Here is a 19159-nt window from a genome sequence, read left to right on the forward strand (position 1 = left end):
TTGACCCCGCCGGGACGGGCGGCTCCCGCGGGGCGGGGCCGCGTGACGTCACAGCGGCGTCCACCGCCTATAGCGCGGGGAGGGGGGGGCGGCGGTTTAACCCTATAGGTGGGGCCGCGCTCTACAAGGGGGCGCCTATAGAGGGACCTATGGGGGGGTGAAAGGGGGGCAGGCTCTACAGGGGGTGTCTCTATAGGGCCCATAGCACGTCCCCTATAGAATATCCCCTATAGAATATCCCCTATAGCAGATCCCCTATAGCAGCCCCTATAGCCCCCCCTAGACCCCGCAGAGCTTCGTGCGGGCGGGCAGTGCCGGTGCTCGGGCCGGGCGCCGTCGGCCGCGCAGCTCCATACCGCCCTCCCCTATGGCCGCTATAGGGTGCGCGTAGGGCGCTGCCCCGCCCAGCCCGGCCGGGGGAGGCGGTGCCGCCGCCGGAGCCGCCGCCGCCGCCGCGGGACTACGGCTCCCGGCCTGCCCTGCCCTGCCGTGCCCTGCCGTGCCCTCCCGTGCCGGCCGAGCCATGGCGGAGATCCGCGGTGAGCGGGGCCCGGAGGGCGGCGGGGGCCGCCCGGGGGGGGGGAGGCAGCGGGGCGGGGGGCACCCCCGGCGGGCAGGGCACCTCCCGGGGGGGACCCTGGGCCCGTAGGCTGTCCCCAGGGGGTGGGATCCCCCGTGGGGATGGGGACCCTTGGGTGGGCAGGTCACCCCCACGGGGATGGAGACCCCCCCGGGGACCCCCAGGGCGGTGGGGCAGAGGCACCGCCACCCCTGCCCGCGGGCCGGGGCCCCCCAAGCCCTCTATATGATGATTTAAAATTGCACCTCCCCAAATACACCCTCCCTACCAAAGCCCTCGGTCCCCACCCTACCCTTACCCCCTCTCACCCCGCAGCCGGGGGCTTGGGGCTGCCCACCGCCGGGGTGCCCGGGAGGTTTTTTTGGGGGGGCAGAGGGTTATTCCTGTCCCCCGATAATGTCTGGCTTCCCTCCCGCAGTGTTCCCCCTCTCCTGCGCCGTGCAGAGCTACTCCTGGGGGAAGGTGGGGCTGGAGAGCGAGGTGGCCAAGCTGCTGGCCAGCAGCGACCCCCTGGTCCAGATCCAGCCCAACCAGCCCTACGCAGAGGTCAGTGCCCGGCCGCGCGTCCGTGTGTCCGTCCTGGCCGTGTGCCCGTCCCATCCGTGTGTCCATCCCAACCGGCTGCGGCTCTCGCCATCCCGGGTCCGGCCGGCTCGGGGAGGGATGCGGATCCCCTGCCCGTCCCCGGTGCCCTATAGCCCCGGGGGGCTGTGGGGCTGCCCGGGGAGGAGGAGAGGAGAAGCCCGGCGTGACTCAGCCCCCGAGGGAGCTGCCTTGGCCGCATCGATCGCCTCCGGGGCCAAGCAGCCTCGAGAAAAGCCCAAGTCATCCCCGTTGGCTGCCCGGCTCAGGGGTCCGTCTGTCTGTCTGTCTCCTGCAGCTCTGGATGGGCACGCACCCCCGGGGCGACGCCATCATCCGGGATAACCGCATCCCCCAAAAGACCCTGGGCCAGTGGATCGCCGACAACCCCGCCTGCCTGGGGGCGAAGGTGAAGGACACCTTCCAGGGTCGCCTGCCCTTCCTCTTCAAGGTGCTGTCGGTCAACACCGCCCTCTCCATCCAGGCGCACCCCAACAAGGTAGGGAGAGCCCCGGGGGGGGCAGCCCCGGCCGGACCTCGTGTCCCTGGGGAGGTCACCCAGCTCCTCTGCCCCCCTCTCCAGGAGCTGGCGGCGAAGCTGCACGCCCAGTTCCCCGAGCACTACCCCGACGCCAACCACAAGCCCGAAATGGCCATCGCTCTCACCCCCTTCGAGGGCTTGTGCGGCTTTCGGCCGGTGGAGGAGATCGTCGCCTTCCTCCAGAGTAAGGATGGCGAGGGAGGGCGGTCGCCGAGGTCAGACCCCGGTGCCACCTTCCCTCCCTGCGGCGGGTTCGGGGTGGGGACGGTGGCTGTGCTGCCTCGGGCTGGGGGTGCTGGGCTCCCCCGTGGTGGCAGCCGCCGGGGATGACTTTGGGCTGGCCACCCCGGCAGGCGTCCCCGAGCTGCGGGCGCTGATCGGGGAGGTGGCGGCGGAGCAGCTGGAGCGCAGCGGGAGCGACGACCCCCGCGGCGTCTCGGCCGCCCTCCGCGTCTGCTTCACCCGCCTGATGAAGAGCGAGAAGAAGTTCTTCGTCGACCAGCTGAACATGCTGGTGAAGAGGATCTCCCAGGAAGGTGGGTCCTCTCTGCCCGCCGCAGCCCCCCAGAACAGTTTGGGGGGGGGCTATGTTTAGGGGAGGGGATGGGGCACCCCCCCAGCTCCCTCCCCAGTGTTGCGCCTGGTCTGTGCCCGCGCAGTGGCGGAAGGGAAGGACACGACGGGGAGCAACGGGGACCTGCTGCTGCGGCTGCACTCCCAGTATCCGGGGGACATCGGCTGCTTCACCATTTATTTCCTCAACCTGGTGAGGCTGGAGCCGGGGGAGGCCATGTTCCTGGGAGCCAACGAGCCCCACGCCTACCTGCACGGAGGTGAGCATCGCGGTGGGCTTTCCTAACCCAGGACCCCGCAAGGACTGTCCCCCAGGGTGGCCACGGTCTCCTGTACAAGGTTGGACCCCCCCGGGACGTGCGGGAGGGCTGGGGTGTGCTGACAGTGCTGCCTCGTCCCCGCAGACTGCGTGGAGTGCATGGCATGCTCGGATAACACGGTGCGCGCCGGGCTCACCCCCAAATTCATCGACGTCCTCACCTTGTGCGAGATGCTCAACTACACGCCGGCGCCCAGCAGCTCCAAGATCTTCCCGGCTGCCCAGAGCCAGCTCGACCCCAGCATCTACCTCTACGACCCGCCCGTGCCAGACTTTGCCATCATGAGGATAGAGGTGAGCGACGATGGGTCCGCTTTGGGGACGCGGGAGGGGACACTGGCTCTCTCCCGTCTTGGCTGTGCTCTTGGTAGCACATCTCGGTGTTGGCTGGGGTTTTCTTGGCACGGGTTTGCTCGCCCTTGTAGCTAGTGCCCCAGCGAGGATGGGAGGGATGCTTGTGTCACCCCCGGGCAGCGCTGCAGGCTCCTCTCCCTCCCCTGTTCCCCCTGCCTAGAGCTCGCTCACCTTCTCCAGCAGCTCCGGGCAGAGGGAGGACCAGGAAGGGGTCTCGGGGGTGCAGCTTGGGTGTCCTCAGCTAAGCCGAGGTCCCTGGGCTTGGGCTGCTGCAGGCACAGGGTGGCCTGGGCACAGCAAAGGCTGCAGCAGGGTGGGAATGGGGATGACCCCCTTCCAGCCCTCCGAAGAGAAGAAAATCTGCGGGAGACTGAAGCCGTGGTGACCGTTTCCATTGCAGATCCCCCCCTCCATCAAGCTGTACCTCATCTCTGCCGTGGACTCTGCCAGCATCTTGCTGGTGATCCAAGGGACAGCCATGGGCACCTCCACAGCCGCAGCCTCCGAAATGACTCTGCGTCGTGGCTCCGTGCTCTTCATCTCCGCTAACGAGAGCATCTCCCTCCACCTCTCCTCACCGGACGGGATGCTGCTCTTCCGAGCCTGCTGCCTCCTCTGAGCGGGACCCGGGATGCTTCCTCCCCATCACTCCACATTTGAGTAGATAGAAACTGGCCTGGGCAAAGTCATCTCGCTTGGAAGTTTCCCCTCCATCTATTAAACCCCCAAACCAGCCCGCACCCCACGTATAGAAAGAGCAATTCTACAAATCGACTCCTTGGACGTGGTGCGGAGCAGAGCGGGCAGAGGAAGAGCATCTCCCCTCGCAGCTCGTTAGCCACGTTCCCGTAGCGTCATCCCCTCTGGGTGCTGCTAATGCCATACGGCGACTCCTTTTATTATTTTTTTTTTTTTCCCCCTTCCTTCTCGCCGAGAAGCAGCAGGGAGGCCTGAGCTCTGCACCCCAGGTCTCGAGCATCTCTGCCTGGCTTCTAGGAGCTGCTGCTCCCTCCTGTGAATGTGATGCTGAGGTTTTCTGCTGCTCCTGGGTGCCTGGTGGGCTCTTCCCAAGGCTGGCCGGTGGCAGGCACTCCTCTGAGCCATGTCACCCCTTCCCCGGCTGTAAAAGGGGGCTGCTTGGTGGGGTGACGGAGCTGGAGAGCCTCCGGTGCTGTGAATAAAGTGGTGACTTTGTCCTCGGTGCAGGGCAGCATGGTGTAGGAAGCAGGAGGAGGACGGGGAGAAGCACTGGTGCTTGCAGGGCTCGGGGACCGGAGGAGGCTGGGGGCAGCTCCGGCATCCCCCCGGCGCCGGCTGCGACCTTCCCCGCATCGCCCCACGGCAGCATCTGCCCGGGCGACACGGCAGCTCCGTGGGGAAACAGGACACCGGGGTAAAATGCGACGAGGGAAACCAGATCGCTCCGAAAATGGAGCGGGGTCAGGGAAGGAGCCCTCCCGAGTGGGGCTGCTGGGGGAAGCGGGGCTCAGCCCCCCGCCACAGCACCAACACACCCTCCGAGTAATGAGATCCAGTTTATTGAGTGCTCCCTTTGACAAGTAAAATACAAAAAAAAAAAAACCCAAAACAGTTCAGGTCTCTAGACATGAAAGATTTAAATAAGGTTTCTTTATAAGAAGCTGATTGTCCTTTATGTAGTAGAGCAGGACCGTGATTTAAGGCAGCTTTTAAGGTTCACAGCAGGTAGACTCCCCAGCCACCCCAAATCCGCACCCGAAAGGAGCTGTGCAGAGCTGGCGTGGGGGGTCTGGGCTGCCCCTCGCCTGCGCCAAAGCAGCTTTGGGGAGAACTGGCACAAGCCCTTAGCTCCAAACCCAGAACTTAACGGGTCCCTCGAGGGGTGGAAAGCGGGGAGGCCCCAGCCTGAGCGGTAGCTGCTGGTGGATATAACAAATGCAGACGCTTAAAGCTCAGCAGCCTGCCCCAGTCCGCTCCGCTGGGTTCCCCCCATCTTATCTTCTCCATCAGAGCTGCAATCTTTGGTTCAGATCAGGCCAGGCTTTGGGAGGAGGGAAGCCAGCAGCAATTAATTGCAAGCAGCATGAGACAGGTAAATGAAGCAGCTCTCTGCCAGCCTGCGCTGACCCCAGCCTCACTCGCTTGGCCTCAGCCTGCCAGGGAAGAGGGCTGACTAAAGCAAAAATAAATAGAAAAGGGATCTCGGGGCTTCCCAGCCCGGTCCCACACCACGGCAGTTCGACCCCACCATCAACCACCTCTTCGTTACGGAGGGCTGGGAAGGGCAAACCGTGTCCGGGGCCAGGTCCTAATCCTCGACGTGGCCAATTAAAGGAGGAAAAGAGGAGGTCAGGCAAACCGAAGAGCATTTGCTGCTGCACCTCCCAAATCCTTCCCTTTACACCCCCATGGAGGTGCCCGGGCTCTGCCTCTCCTCCTTCCCCACCCCAGCCAGGCGACAGGTCCCATCCAGGCCACCTGAATGTCACCATGCCACCTCTCCCTGATATTGCTGAGTGTAAGGAAAAGTCCTTTGGGGTTGGTTGGTTGCTGCTGCTCACCACGAGCGGCATCGCAGCATCGCTCAGTCCTTGTGTCACCGTCCCGGCGTGGGACACGGACACCAACAGCCATCCCACGGGACAAAGAAAGTGCTGGCTTTTGACCCGTGCCTGCACGGCCCCGGCCGAGCGGCGTCTACTGAATCACGCAGGAGAGATTTTCTCCGAAACAACAGGGGCAAGAAGAGGAGGCGATGGGTTTCGGGGGGATGAGATCCAGATCTTCGTCATCGGGGACCTCGTCGAGGTGGTACCCATCCTGCAGCAGCTGCCGGCTCAGGTCCTGGTTCACCTGCTGGGGGGGGAACAAAGGAGGCAGAGCTGGTTAAAATGAGTCCCAGTTTAGTTAAAATTTAGGTCCCAGGGCTTGCAAAGGGTAGGGCTGCGAGCAAGAAGGGCACGGCGTCCTCCCTCCAGTGCCTTTGCGTGGGGAGAAGCAGCACAACCAGAGCACAGAAGACGAAAGCAAAAGACCAAAAAGCTTTTCCTGGGCTGCAGCACCCCGACACACATCCTGTGCACCCCAAAACACACCGCAGGATCTGACACCCTTGTATGACGGAGCTCTTCAGCTGCCCCACTGCAGGGTCTGGGGGCAGACGATGCTTTAGGTGCAAAAGGTGAAGCAGTGACAGCCAGCTGGGGCTTGCAAAAGGGAGATTTACGCGTGGCTTAAATGTATCGGGCAGCAAGGGCAGCAGTTTGCAAAGCAGAGCTCTGCGAGATGAACACACACATACACATCCCATAGGGTGATGCTTCATTTCAGCCCCTATACAGACCCCGAGGCGTAACGGGGATGAGGGAACCCGCGGGGACCGCGCCGTCGGGGTCAAACCCCTGGACTTGCCTCGGCGGAGGAGTAGCCTGAGGAACATCGGGATCCCAGCTCCCCGTCACTAAGAGAAGAAGGAAACAGTCAGACCCAGCCGGGAAGCGGCATCTTTGCTTGGGATGCAGACAAGGGAATCTCAGCGGGGAAAAAGGGAGCCGGCAGCCTAAGCCCAAGGGATTTGTTAAATCTGGGACAACAGGAGCGTTTCGCTGCTGAGAGGTGCCCAGTGCAATCAGAGATGCTCTACAAGTGACAAGGAAAATCAATCCCCAAAAAAAGCTAGCTCTGAGCCTGCAACACCCCCCACCCAAAATCCCGGGATATTCACCCAGCCCCCACCTGTCCGAATCGAGGGAGACCAGGTTTTCATCCGCCGTCTGGCTGAGCGCCGTGTAGCCCTTGTTAAACTTCACCGATCTGCAGGAAAGCAGAGGAGCGAGCCCATAACAGACGTTTTGGTGTGGAAATGCAGCCGCAGAGCTGACGGACTGAGGAGCCAGGGCAGGAATCCCGGTCCTGAATGTCCCTTCCCACCCAGGCATTGTCCAGGGCCACCACCAGCTAAGAACAAACTCCATCAAAGCTCTAGGCCACCCGATTAAATCCGTAACACCAAACCACCCCCAAAACAAAGAGAAGGAGGAGCGTGGCCCCTGCTACAGCAACTCCTCACTTTTGCAGGAAAAGCGCTATCTTTTATCCTATCGGATGCTTGCTGGCCACAACAGAGCCAGCAGACTAAGGTCCCAAACTCATTTTTTAACCCTCCGAGTTCCCCAGTCTCCCCAAGGAATGTGAAAACGCGTCTCGGGAAAAGAAAAACGGGATCAGACCTTTTAGCCGCCGGCTTCGGCTGGTGCGGCGCGGGTCCCCCCAGCAGCCCCTGCCTTCGCAGCGCTGCCTTCGCCAGCTCGCGCTGCCTCTCTGAAAGCCAAGCACAGGGGCAGAGCTAAAAACACCCAAGCGCTCCCCAAGGGTCTTTTTTTGGAGGGGGGGAGGCATTGCAGGTTGGTCCTAAGGAGAGCACGGCGGCATTGCAGTGCTTTCCATAGGCTTATGGGTTTTTATGTTTTTTTTTTTTATGGTTTTATCCCACCAAGGAATAAAAAGGCTTTCGGTCACTCCCGCCCTGGGCGAGAGGTGTAAATGACTCCCCAAATCCTTGCAGAGTCCCTGGGGTGACACCGAGCATCACTTACGGAGCTTGGCATGAATGGAGGGAGGCTTGCTCACGATGTACGGTCCCCTTTTCTCCACTGCATCCGTCGCCTTGTTCAGCCTCTTGTTTTCAGCCCAAATCAGCTAAAAAAAGGGAAAGCAGCACATTTAGTAGCATCTCTCTATGGGGATGAAGTAAACCGGAGTCATCTCAGAGCATCGGGTCATTCTTGGGGACTCAACGTCAGCAGGGAAACCTGCCACCACGTCGGCTGGGGAGACCCGGGAGGGGACAGCTCCTCCTCCCCAGCCCTGCGCTGCGGCCGGAGGAGGGAGAGGAAAAGGAATAAGCAGATCGGTTAGCAGATGAAGGGATTATTTGGGAATGGCGACGCTAAATTAAAAGCGCACATGGTGACCAGCAATTTCTTTGCAAGCCTAACTCCAATAATACTCGGGAGAAGACGTGATGGAGGAGATTTAACTAGCAGGTTCATCAAATAAAATATAAGGATACTTTATTTTAATTTCTCCGCAGGCTTTGAGCCTTTCAAGCTTCTCCCCACGCTTCAAGGAAAAGCCTCCCCCGTTTGTAAGGCATTTATCGTCAAGGAGAGCCAGCACTGCTAAATGACAACAGAGGGGAAAAAAACTTCTACAAATATAATAACTAATGAAGAAAATAGAGGAAATATCAGGAAACAGGGGGAGAGAGTCGGTGCAGGAGGGACGGGGAATTAGAGGAAGCAGTTAACAAAGAAAGAACGCAGAGGACCTGGGGTGGTGATCGGAGAGCACAAACAGGATTAGCGTCAGTGTCTTGAGCCGGAATTAGCAGGGCAGAGCCTTACAGCCGGGAATAACTCCGTGCGCAGGGAGCTGGGGCCGCCCAGCCAGCGGGATTAACCGGGCAGGCAGCAAACTTCTGCTCGTGCCCCCGTATCGCTCTGTATGTGCTATACCTCTCCCTATACATTCCCCCTGCACATGCTCTGCTTCTACACTGCCCCTACCCTGTGCCTCCAGGCATATACCCCCTTTACAGCCCAATGCGCGTACTCTACCCCTATATATTGCTCCTCTGTGCACATGCCCCAGCCCTATACTGCCCACACACGTACCCCAGCCCTATACCCATGATGCACATACCCCATACTGCCCGTGCATATACCCCAGCCCTATACTACCCCCATGGACATACCCCATACTGCCCCGTGCATATACCCCAGCCCTATACTACCCCCGTGCACATACCCCATACTGCCCCACGCACATACCCCAGCCCTACACTGCCCCTCACGCACATACTCTATACTGCCCCATAGCACCCCCCATGCACACTCCCCAGCCCTATACCCCCCCCACATGCCCCATACCCCCCCCGGCCCCTCACGTACCCCCGGTCCCCGCCGCCCGCCGGGTCTGCTCGCAGCGGGAGCGGAACCAGCCCCAGCCCCGGCTCCGCCGCCGCTCGTCGCCATAGCCGCCCGCCGCCCCGCCCACCGCGCCACCCGCCAATGGCAGCGCGCGGCGGCGGGGCCCAGCCAATGGGAGGCGGGGAGATGGCGCGCCCCTCCCTCGCGCATGCGCAGCGCGCCCGCCGGACCCCGAGCGGTCCTGCCCCGCACGGCCCCCCGCCCTGAGCCCGCTGTGCGACGGGGAACCCCTTCCCTGCACAAAGTCCCGTTTTCCTGAAAAATTCCCTCTTTCGGGGGGGTGGGGTGTGTGAGGGGTGCGGGGGTGAGGAGGGAAATAATGAAATAAAACAAAGGGATTTCCCTTTTCCCCCCTTTTTTTTGCCAAAACCCCTGCCTGCGCCAGAACCGAGGCGGGAAACCGGCTCTTCAGAGCAACACCTCTCCTGGAAGCGATTCCCGGCCCGGCCAGACACCAGCCCGAGCAGGCACCGCGGCCAGAGCGCGCCCCGCGCCAACAGCAGCCTCCCACCGGCCGCGGAGGCTTCGTTAAGCCCCAGCCTCGTCACGGGGAAATTCCTCCTCCAAGGGCAGGGAGAGTTTTGCCAGTCCTCCTCATCCTCCTCCGCCAAGCTGCATTGTACAAGAGGGTCACCCAGACGGGTCCTTACCTTTCCCTCCCCGAGGGTGGAGCTAGGTGCTTGGGCAAGGCCACGGACACCCGCTTTGCCAAGCAACCGATGATTTGTCAGCTCTTACAGGTACTCCCTTGGGAGAGCACGCTCAACGCTCTGTTTCTTCCTTTTCCCCAGAAAAGCAAAAAGAAAGAATCACACAAGCCACTGCAACCGCATCAGTCAAACCAGTTTTTCCTTTATTAGGTCCAACTTCACATCACATACATTGTGACTCAATAAAGGAAGAAGTTATTTCAAATAAGGTAATATTTTAACATTTGTGTCTCCAGGCGACTGTGTACAATCAGGTAGCATCAGTAAAATGCTCGAGTAATGCACCTGGAACAGAAAAGAACAGAAAAGCCATTAAAGCAGCAGCCCAGCATCTCCACAAAGTTTCCATGGGGTCTCAAATGAGTCATTTCCATTGCTCTCGCTTTTACACTCAAAGCCCAGTTTAATCATACTCAGCCCCCAAAACCAGTCACTGCGTTTCCAGCACAGCTGCCGCAGTACCCCCTTGCACCAAGACATCGTATCCCAGGGCAAGAAGGAGGGCAGGGACTTAAACATCCAGAATTAAGTACTATTTGCAGTCTGACACCCGATATCTCTATTCTAAGCATAATATTAAAAAAAAGGATACGACACTGGCCATCTCTTGAAGAAACTGAGTTAAGAGACTGCCCTTACATAACTTCACTTCCACAAGGATTTTTATTTAGGGCTTAATTTTAGTCTGGGATTAGAGCACATTAGGTCTTGCCTATACTTAATGAGACATCCTCATTAATCAGAGAAGCTGCTGTTTAGTAACAACGCCTTCATATGTTGCAGCTCATGTCAGAGGCCGGTATTTATGATGGAGATCTAAATGTCTTTGTTATAGTTGTTTTCAAGTTTAGAAAGTACTCAGAAGTTCAGCACTAAAATCCAGTAAAGCAAGTGGCTTTCCGAGACTTGAGGCCGCTGCAATCAGGATGAAATACTACATGCACTGCTCCCGAAATTATCTATTGAGGCTAAAGGATATTCTGTGCACAGATCAGTTAAGCTCTGGCTATGCTACAGCTGATGTTTATTCTGTAAGCAAGGGGCCCTTCAAAGTAGTGTTTAATTACAGAAGAAGATGCTATTTTAAGTGTAACGTGAAGAAACTTCAGTGTTGTCGGGTGACTACCATCAATGGGGCCCATTTTCTAGCATAAGCTAGTAATTAGTGTTTTCTAAATTGGCTAGACTGTGACAATAAAATGAAAGTTTGTGCATTTCCAGTGGAAATGATCCTGCCATTTGCTAAAGATGCTTCTGGGGGACAAGCTGATGAGGAGCAAAGGTCGACATGCTGCCAACAAAGTGCTGCAATACCCGTTGTCTTGGCAACTGCTATCTAGAAATTTCTGGGAGGTTGGGTAGGGTTGCCAACCACCCCTACCCCTTCTCAAGCAACTGCACTGTTCTTTTTTGAACCCTTCTTTGAAAAGGGTTAGTACCTTTTCAAGGAGACCTGTAGTTACAGAGATATTTGGAGAATCACGTTACAAGCTGGAACTTCACAGCCTTTCACAGACCCGTGAAGGCAAGGAAGAGGACTCTGTCTTTGCCAGGAGAGTTTTAGGGTACAGGAGTCCCGTACCAAGACTCTGGGAAGCAACGGCATCTTACCGATAAGGTTTATGCTTTGTCCAGGCCCAGTTCCTCTGGAGTGGAGATTCCCAGTTCACTCAAAGTTGGTCTAAGTTCCTGGATAACGTAAGGATAGATTTCCTTGTGAGGTCCTGCCTTGTCCTAAACGAAAAGGAATGGTGTTATTTCGACAGCAAGCTGTTGTCGAGGTCCGCCGTACACCGGCCAGGTTTGCAATCAAGACGTGTGTTCCCAAAAGGGTCGGTGGCCTGATCCACCTACTGCTCATGAGGGTAGCTCCTGCAGGACAGGAGAGCACGGCCCAGCTTTACCTGTGCATCAAGTAAGCAAGGCTTGTATACAGTTATACTGGAAGTCCTCCTACCAATCACCCATGGCTGCAAAGCACCCCAGAATAATGCTGAACTCCCCTCTGGAGGATTTGCAGATTATTCTTAACACTTGACACCTTTCCCTCACTTAACACCAGGCTGATGCGACCTGTGACGTGGGTGTCACACCACAAAAAATTAAAGGCCAAGCCAAGCTCCTTCAACAAGGGATGCTGTGCAAACCAGCCCAAAGACCGCTTACACCTTCGGAAACAGAATGAAAATGATATCCAATCAGTAAAACAGGAAAAATAAAGTCAGCTTTTGGGCAGACCTGGGAGAAAATTTAACTTGCTTGGAAATCAAGGGAAAAACATCACCCCTTGAGTAATATTTAGGTGGAGCTCCAGGAAAAGCATATACTTGTGCCCAAGTTCTGATAAACTGAGTTGTCCCTTAGATGGTGGGGACAAAAGGACAGGGGAGAAAAACAAAAGAGATAAGGAAAACCACACAAAGGTTCTTCCATTGGTCTTACGTCTCTAAAACCACTGAAAGAGTTTCAGTTCTACAGAATAATGCAGCAAGCAGAAATGGCAAACTGAGAAGCACCTGATTGCAGAGTGAAGTTTGAAGCAAGTGTATTTGACAGCTAGCAGCAAAGACCTCCACGCCAGTCCTCACTTGTGGCAAAGAACAGTTGGAAGAGCATAACTGCTGGCTTCTACGACTGAAATAGAACTCCTGCCTCCATCCCCACCAACTTTAACTCCCTGTTAAGTGAAGGCTGGACTCAGGTTTCAAGATGCTGGTTTATGTTGTTTTTCAAGCCTATGCAGCCTCCTACTCCCAGCCAGCTCAGTATTCAGCCCTTTAAGAAGCCAGTAAGCTGCATTTGCTTGAGGTACTTCTAGTAATGCTTATTAAAAAAAAAGAAGAAAAATCCTTAGACTTTCCCACCAGAGTCAGCATCAGGAAAAGAAAATATGAACGTAAGAATGTTATACTTGAAGCTGCGCTGTTGAGTACTCTTACCTCAAAACAATTATTTCAAGCCACCGAGCACATGCTCATAATGAAGTTATTGATTCTGGTAGCAGGAAATAGTGGTTTCCCTTTGCACCGCTAACAGTAAGCCAAGAAAAACTCTGCTGCTGCCGGGCTCTCAGCAATGCGAACGCAGCAGTTACACCCTAGGCTGCCATTCCACTCACCTTTACAACTTCTAAGATGCGGACAGCACTGGCAAAGTCATTTAACCGTCTGCACGCCCTCAGAGCTGCATCGATGATTTTTGGTTCCGGAACCAGGTCATAACCCACAAGCGTGTTTATGCCTGTGAATATAAGGAAACACCAAGAGGAACTTGGCATCAGCTAATCATGCTATCAAAAGGAACCTGACGAGCATTATTTTGTTCCACCTCATGAAAGAATTAAATATTAGCACAACATCAGTCGCCATTAGAAGCTGATTACAGTTTTCACTGCTGTTTTGGGGGGACGCACACAGCGCCAAGTGTTTTCTTTTGCTCTTCTCCCTCTCACTGTTGCTCACTACTGTAGATTTTAAGTGGATTTCATGAAATCCCACTGGGCCAGTTTCATCCATACTCCCAAAAGGAGGCAGTGTCTGTACCACAGCACATCAGTTATGGAATCATTAAGAAGTCCAAATGACTTCACTCCTAGAGGTGTAATGAAACTAGAACTTGAGCTGCTGTCTATTCCCTTCCTCTCCTTTCCAAGGGAAGGGCCCAACACCTAGTCATCCAGGTGATGCTGGAATGATCCCTCTGGCTGTTATGCAAACACATTTTTAAGCCCTAATTGGGGTAGTTTAATAGGAGCTGGCAACTCCACAGCAAACAACAACTGGAGACAACCAGACAAACAGTCTACAGTGAGTTATGGCCAAGCCATTAAGTTGAAGTCCAAAGAAAAATGTGTGTGGTTATACACTAAGCAACAGTTGAGCTCAAATGCACTTTCCTCAGAGCAAATGTTTCTCTCCCTCCCACCCAGGTGTTAAAATGCGTATTCTGGGGCAGTAAAATTTACAAAGCTTGGACTCCCACCACCTTGTACCCCCCGCCTCCCTCGTTCTGCATGCCGTGGTTCCTTCTAACCCCGCTTGTTTGGTTGGTGAGGTGCCATCATCTGCTGCAACACGCTCAGAGCTGAGCAAACAGCAGCACGCCAACCACAGGCACACGTGGAGCAGCCCGATAACTCAGAACAAATAAGGCTCACATAGTGCCTTGCCCCAACTGGGTATTTACAGGATTGCCCTCCTACACCAAACTCCCAGTTTTCACTATTTCTGCTCTGCAATAGCAAAGTAAAAATAAGTTGTTATTTCTGGCCACAAAACTATTACAAAGTAGTTATATTTACTCCATGTCACTCCTCCCTTTTCACTCAACATACCTTTCCTGAGCTCCCAGGCATCAATATCTGGCTTGTTGAAATACGTCACCCAGCGAGCATCAAATTCTTCATCTGATTCTTGTGACCCATGAGAGTAGCAGTGGGCATGCAGTACAGCTGAATGCAAAAAGGAAGGAAGAGACTTTGAGCAAACAGAAAATACCTGTACCTTAGTCCTGACCAAGAGACCAAAAGCCATAAAATATATATTTCACTCACTACAGTCAGTCTGGATCAGTCCTCAGCCTGGACAAGCACTGGATGAATATAGCTTATTAAATATCGGTTGTTTGTTTTGTGGCAGAGTGTGTATTTTCTGTTCTACATCAGACTTCCAAAGTGTTCTCAGACCCTTTGGTCAGAGCAGGATTATTTAATGAGAGGGGGAAATGCAAGAGACAAACAATTCTGTATAACCAGTCCTTCAGAGAAGTTTTCCGAGATCCCTGTTTCTGTAAGACGCAGGAATTTTCCCTCTTCCCAGAGCCAAGCAAACCAGAGAAACGTAACATGTACTTCATCAACAGACACTCCGAAGTAGCACGATTGTTCTGTTCCCCACATTCGACCCTTCTCAAAACCACAGGAGTTGTCCGTGCAGTGAGTTTAGCTACGTGAATCAGTTTTCCAGTGGCATTCCTTCCAGAAACAAACCCCTACACCCTATTAGTTATACCGTTACCCGCTTTAGATGAATACATTGGTTTATTCTGGAGTAACTTCCTACTCCTGAAATTGCTCCATAACTGATTTTGTAATCCAGAAAAAGCAGATTTCCCAACCAACAGACTGACTTTGATGGATGACTCAATAGCAACGAGCTGCAGGTCTTTAATTCCACCACAAGTTCAGAGCTGATGAAGGCTTGTTTTAAAGCGCTTTTAGGAATCTGCACAACATGACCTGAGCCCAACTATAAAGGCTCTCAGAAGCAAAGAGACAAGAGCTATTTCTTCCAACAGGCTACTGAAGGGTTGAAGGAAAAAAAAAAAAAAAAAAAAATCACTGCTGTCTCTGCATCTATCCAAGATAAAACTCCTGGATCTCAAGGTTGTAATTGCATTAATATTTGATAATTAATAAAGCACAGAAGCGGATTGTACTCCAATGGACAAATAAGGCTGATATGATTATGAACTCATTTCTTCCCTCAACACTACTCTATCACAAATTGCCTTTTTTCTTTTTTTTGCAGGGCTTGTCTCTTTTTAACCCACAAAGGTTGGAAGAGTTTTCGAAAAGGAACTAAAAGCTCGGGTACAGCCAGCTCCACCCGCCTCAGAGCTGTACTGGGTCCTCCCTGCAAACTCCGAGCACTCTGCAAGCTGCTTTACCGGCAGAACACGAGCTTGCCTAGAGACTGCTTCCCTTCCCTGCTGGTAATTTCACTCCACTAATATTTGCAGAGAGGTCGTGCGCCAGATATGACCTTGCCAGTTTGATGCTCCGCTTCAGAGGAAGTCAGATATAGCTGGTCACTTTTTCTTTCTTAACCTAGCACGAACCACTCACGCTGACCAACTACAAAGTTTATTTAAAAGAAAAAAAACCCAAACTGGGTTGCATTTTCGCATCCTTCCCAGATATATTTTCTACTTTGAAGATCATAGTGAACAGCATACTGCGATGCAGCATCCTAATTCTACCTAACATATAATGGAACGAACCACAACAATTCCAACGACTATCTTTAGTCTCATTAAGTGACAGCCTGATCAGAATGCAATCCAGATTTTTAACAAAATTTAACACCGTCCAACATTTCAGCTGCAATCCTGGTGTACGCAGTGCTTCCCAAACCATGAAAATATTTTCATTTGTTTTATCTACATAACTAGGTAAGGGAAAAGTAAATGACAGGCCAAGCCAGAATTATAATGCTCTTTTGCCATTCTGTAGGGAGATTCCCCATCCTCTCCCCAGCTCCAAAACGCACCTTTGACCCTGCTTTCTCCAATAAATCACGTGCACAGCTGAGCTCAGAGCAAGAGCAGTCCTCTGTAAATGCTCCTGCACCCAGGCAGGGTGTGAGAGGACACTGCTGAAAAGCCCTCAGATGCTGCCTGTTTGGGGGAGAATACTTTCTTCCTAAACACAAAGCAGATCCCAGAGAAACAGCAAATCTCAGTTTGAGAAAAGCCTAGATTGAAGTTCTCGAATGCCATCTTTTAAGTCGAAAAACTAAAATCTCTTTCCACTGAGCACTCAACCAAACCATTCCCTTCAGTCTTAAACAAAGGAACAACTTGGTTAGACTAAAAGGATCCTGAAGAAAAATAAAAAAGACCACAAGAATTTGAACTCTGGATTTCCAGGATGCGTTTTTCAATTGCTGCTACATTTCTTTACTACCCTTTGTTTTCCATACCAACGCTTATATCTATATATTGGAGACCAGACTCTGCGAGCCACTCCGGCAAAGCAGAAGCGCCGCAGGAGCCAGCCGGGTGCCTCGCATTTCAGCGGGGTCCATCAAGGTCACCGTCACACACACGATGCGTGTGTGACAGTCAAACCACAGCAACCCACCCGTGTGGAGATTCCCAACTCAAGGAAGAAGCAAAGGGCAAGTACGTTTGCAGAGGCGCGTTTTCAGGAGAACTCAACAAGCGTCGAGAGCCTGAGAAGCCTAAAATCATCTAATATTACACAAAGACGTGTTAAAGCTTCCCCAAGTGCCAGAATTTGTCAGCTTTCCCTTTTAATGAGCACAGAAGAAAAACATGCATCAAGAGGAGCATTAATTGACTGAAAAATGCGAGACTGGCAACGAGAAGCTCAGGGGTGCATGTGCATTACACGCAGAACATTTTGCAGCATTATATAATGTAAACCTAAACCCACGGGCCCACGAGATGAACCCAACGCCTTAGATTTGCCGAAACACAACCCCCCCGAGGCCACCAGCAAAGGCGAATCAGGTCAGAAGTGTGAAGCGGGGCGTTTGTAATACAAGACCTTGGAAAAGAAGAACATGGAGCCTGCCTGTTAGCAAAGGCGCGGCGAAGCGAGGGTCATGAGCAGCCAGGGTTCAGCAGCAGTACAAAGGCACTGCGAGCAAAGAATTCCAATGGATTTTTAAACAAAAAAAAAAGGTTTTTAAGAAGCATCCATGAAATCCCAGCGTGCAAGCAGAGCGACCACCACTTATTACTTTGCATTTTTAGAAAAATGCAGGAATACGCTCCCTACGGCAACTGTTTAACTCACACGTGCTACAGGAGAGGCACACACGGGTCTCTGAGCGTTTTAAACAGGATCGCTGTCTGTTAATTAGCTATTAATTAGCTATTGAGACGCACAGGCACTGTCTTCTCTGCAGTCTCGGTATTTTAGCTCTGGTTCCCCTGCTCAGCATTCACGCCGCACTGTCTGTGCCTGCTTTTCTTCCTATTAATCGGGGCGTTACTAAGGAGAGCGAGAGGAGGCCCGGGGCTGGGGCAGGGCTGCCCGCCCCGATCGCCCCCGGGGCCGGGGCTGAGCTGCCCGGCTGCGGAGGTCACCGCCGACCTCTGTCAATGTCACCTTCGCGGGAGGCCCGGGGAGAGCGCCGCCACCCCCCCCCCCCCCCCGCTACAGCCCCCGGGAAGGGGCCCGGCGCCCCCAGGAGGCGGCGGGGCCGGTAACGGCGGGGGGGTCACCGGGGGCGGCGGGAGCGGGGCAGCGGCCGGGCCCGGCGGAGGCGGCGCGCACTAGGCCGGAGGCGCGGCCTGCCCTCGAGTGACGCCGGCGGGTCATTGCAAGGACACGGCGCCACCGGCCGGGCCCCGCCACCTCCTACTCGCCGGGGCCGAGGCCCTCGGGGCCGAGCCGAACCGGAGTGAGGTCGGGGCAGGCGGCGGCGGCGGGCAGGGAGGACGCGGGCGGCCGCTCACCTGCGGGGCCGGCGGGCCGGCGGACGGCGGCATGGAGGCCAGAGACGGCGCAGCGGCGGAGGAGCGCGGCGGCGGCCAGCATGGCGGCGGGGAGGCAGCACCGGGCAGCGGGGGCGCGCGCCGCTCGCTCCTGGCACCGGACCGCGCGCGCTGCGGGCGGGCGGGGAGGGAAGAGAGAGAGAGAGAGACACGGCGGCGGCTACGGCGGCGCCGCAGGGACACACCGCGCCGCCGCGTAACGGCGGGAGGGCCGCAGGGGGCGGGGCTTAAAGCGGCGCCGGCGGGGCGGTGCCGACCGCCATTTTGTGGCGGGGACGGGGCGGGCGCGGTGGGGCTGTCGGCCTCTCCCGCCTCATAAAAGGCCGTAGCGGCGGCTGTCGGTGTGTGTGGTGTTTGGGGGTTGCTTGTTCTGCTGCCCGTGCGTGGCCTGGCAGCCCCGTTAACCGAGCTCATTGCAGGTATGGCCCCAGCGTGGGCTCTCCAATGGCTTTCTGTGGCTCCTGCCCCGGTGCCAGATGTGGCGCCCAGGAAGGCAGCCTCCATCACATCCCTGTCCCCAGGCCTCATAGACCCTGACCGCAGGGTGCTGCCCTCGGCCGCCATCACCCCGTGTGCCGGCAGGAGGAGGGGGCTGACCCAGCCGCCAGCTCTCGGGCCGCTACACAGGGCACCGCCGGGCTCACAAAATCACCCCCGAAATTGTTCTTGGCAGGCGCCTGGGGCTGTGCCTCGGCAGCGCAGCACGAGGTCGTCGTGATAATTTTGCTCGCCGTGTCCCCTTAGGACCCTGTGGAGCCAGATGTCATAACGCTACTTTAAATGCTTTGTATTTTGGGTTACAGTCTGGTTTTTTAACCATTTTCTCATGCAGGAAATCCTTGGTCGACAGCCAGCAAAGCGAGGAATGCAAAATCCCCAGGTTCCTGTTGCCTCCAAGATTGGAAATTGCCTGCATGTAAAATCAATTAAAAAGAATTTTGCACATTAACAAAATAATGAGAAATGAGTGATTTTTTTTTTTTTTTTTTTTTCTCTTTCTCCTTGCTGGGAGCAATGTGATACCGCAGCGGTGGGGCAGGGTTGGGGAGGCGAAGGGCTGTTAGTTCTCAGCTGCCTGGCTGTGACAGCCTTTAGGCTGTGATCAGAGCATTTATGGAGAGTTTTATTTATTAGCATGATTTTTAGGAGCCTGTACCCGGTGCTCTGGCTCGCGTGTGGGGCAGAGGGTTGAACCTGAATGGTGTCTGCACTGGAGAGAGGTGGCTGGGAAGAGCAGTCACTGGGTAGGATGGAGCCCAAAGCTTTCCCAGCCCCAAACCCACG

At 55.2% G+C, this 19159-nt stretch overlaps 3 protein-coding genes across 3 annotated transcripts; 1 reads left to right on the forward strand and 2 right to left on the reverse strand.

The window, feature by feature from the left end:
- Positions 1 to 505: 505 nt before the first annotated feature.
- Positions 506 to 4150, forward strand: MPI (mannose phosphate isomerase). Its single transcript, XM_050903113.1, has 8 exons — positions 506 to 539; positions 999 to 1126; positions 1461 to 1661; positions 1746 to 1887; positions 2057 to 2239; positions 2363 to 2536; positions 2681 to 2889; positions 3350 to 4150. Exons 1-8 carry the CDS (start codon positions 524 to 526, stop codon positions 3566 to 3568), a joined length of 1272 nt encoding a protein of 423 aa, XP_050759070.1. The 5' UTR covers positions 506 to 523; the 3' UTR covers positions 3569 to 4150.
- A 321-nt stretch (positions 4151 to 4471) lies between these two features.
- On the reverse strand, positions 4472 to 8963 carry FAM219B (family with sequence similarity 219 member B). Its single transcript, XM_050903490.1, has 6 exons — positions 8880 to 8963; positions 7524 to 7626; positions 7158 to 7248; positions 6664 to 6741; positions 6340 to 6388; positions 4472 to 5784 (listed from the first exon to the last, which is right to left on the reverse strand). Exons 1-6 carry the CDS (start codon positions 8961 to 8963, stop codon positions 5626 to 5628), a joined length of 564 nt encoding a protein of 187 aa, XP_050759447.1. The 3' UTR covers positions 4472 to 5625.
- A 787-nt stretch (positions 8964 to 9750) lies between these two features.
- Positions 9751 to 17990, reverse strand: LOC127020602 (cytochrome c oxidase subunit 5A, mitochondrial). Its single transcript, XM_050903302.1, has 5 exons — positions 17837 to 17990; positions 13962 to 14078; positions 12747 to 12868; positions 11240 to 11362; positions 9751 to 9913 (listed from the first exon to the last, which is right to left on the reverse strand). The coding sequence occupies exons 1-4, from the start codon at positions 17916 to 17918 to the stop codon at positions 11249 to 11251; spliced, it is 435 nt and encodes a 144-aa protein (XP_050759259.1). The 5' UTR covers positions 17919 to 17990; the 3' UTR covers positions 9751 to 9913; positions 11240 to 11248.
- Between the last annotated feature and the right edge of the window lie 1169 nt (positions 17991 to 19159).

This window comes from Gymnogyps californianus, chromosome 11 (genome assembly GCF_018139145.2).
Source record: "Gymnogyps californianus isolate 813 chromosome 11, ASM1813914v2, whole genome shotgun sequence".
Classification (NCBI taxonomy): Eukaryota; Metazoa; Chordata; class Aves; order Accipitriformes; family Cathartidae; genus Gymnogyps; species Gymnogyps californianus.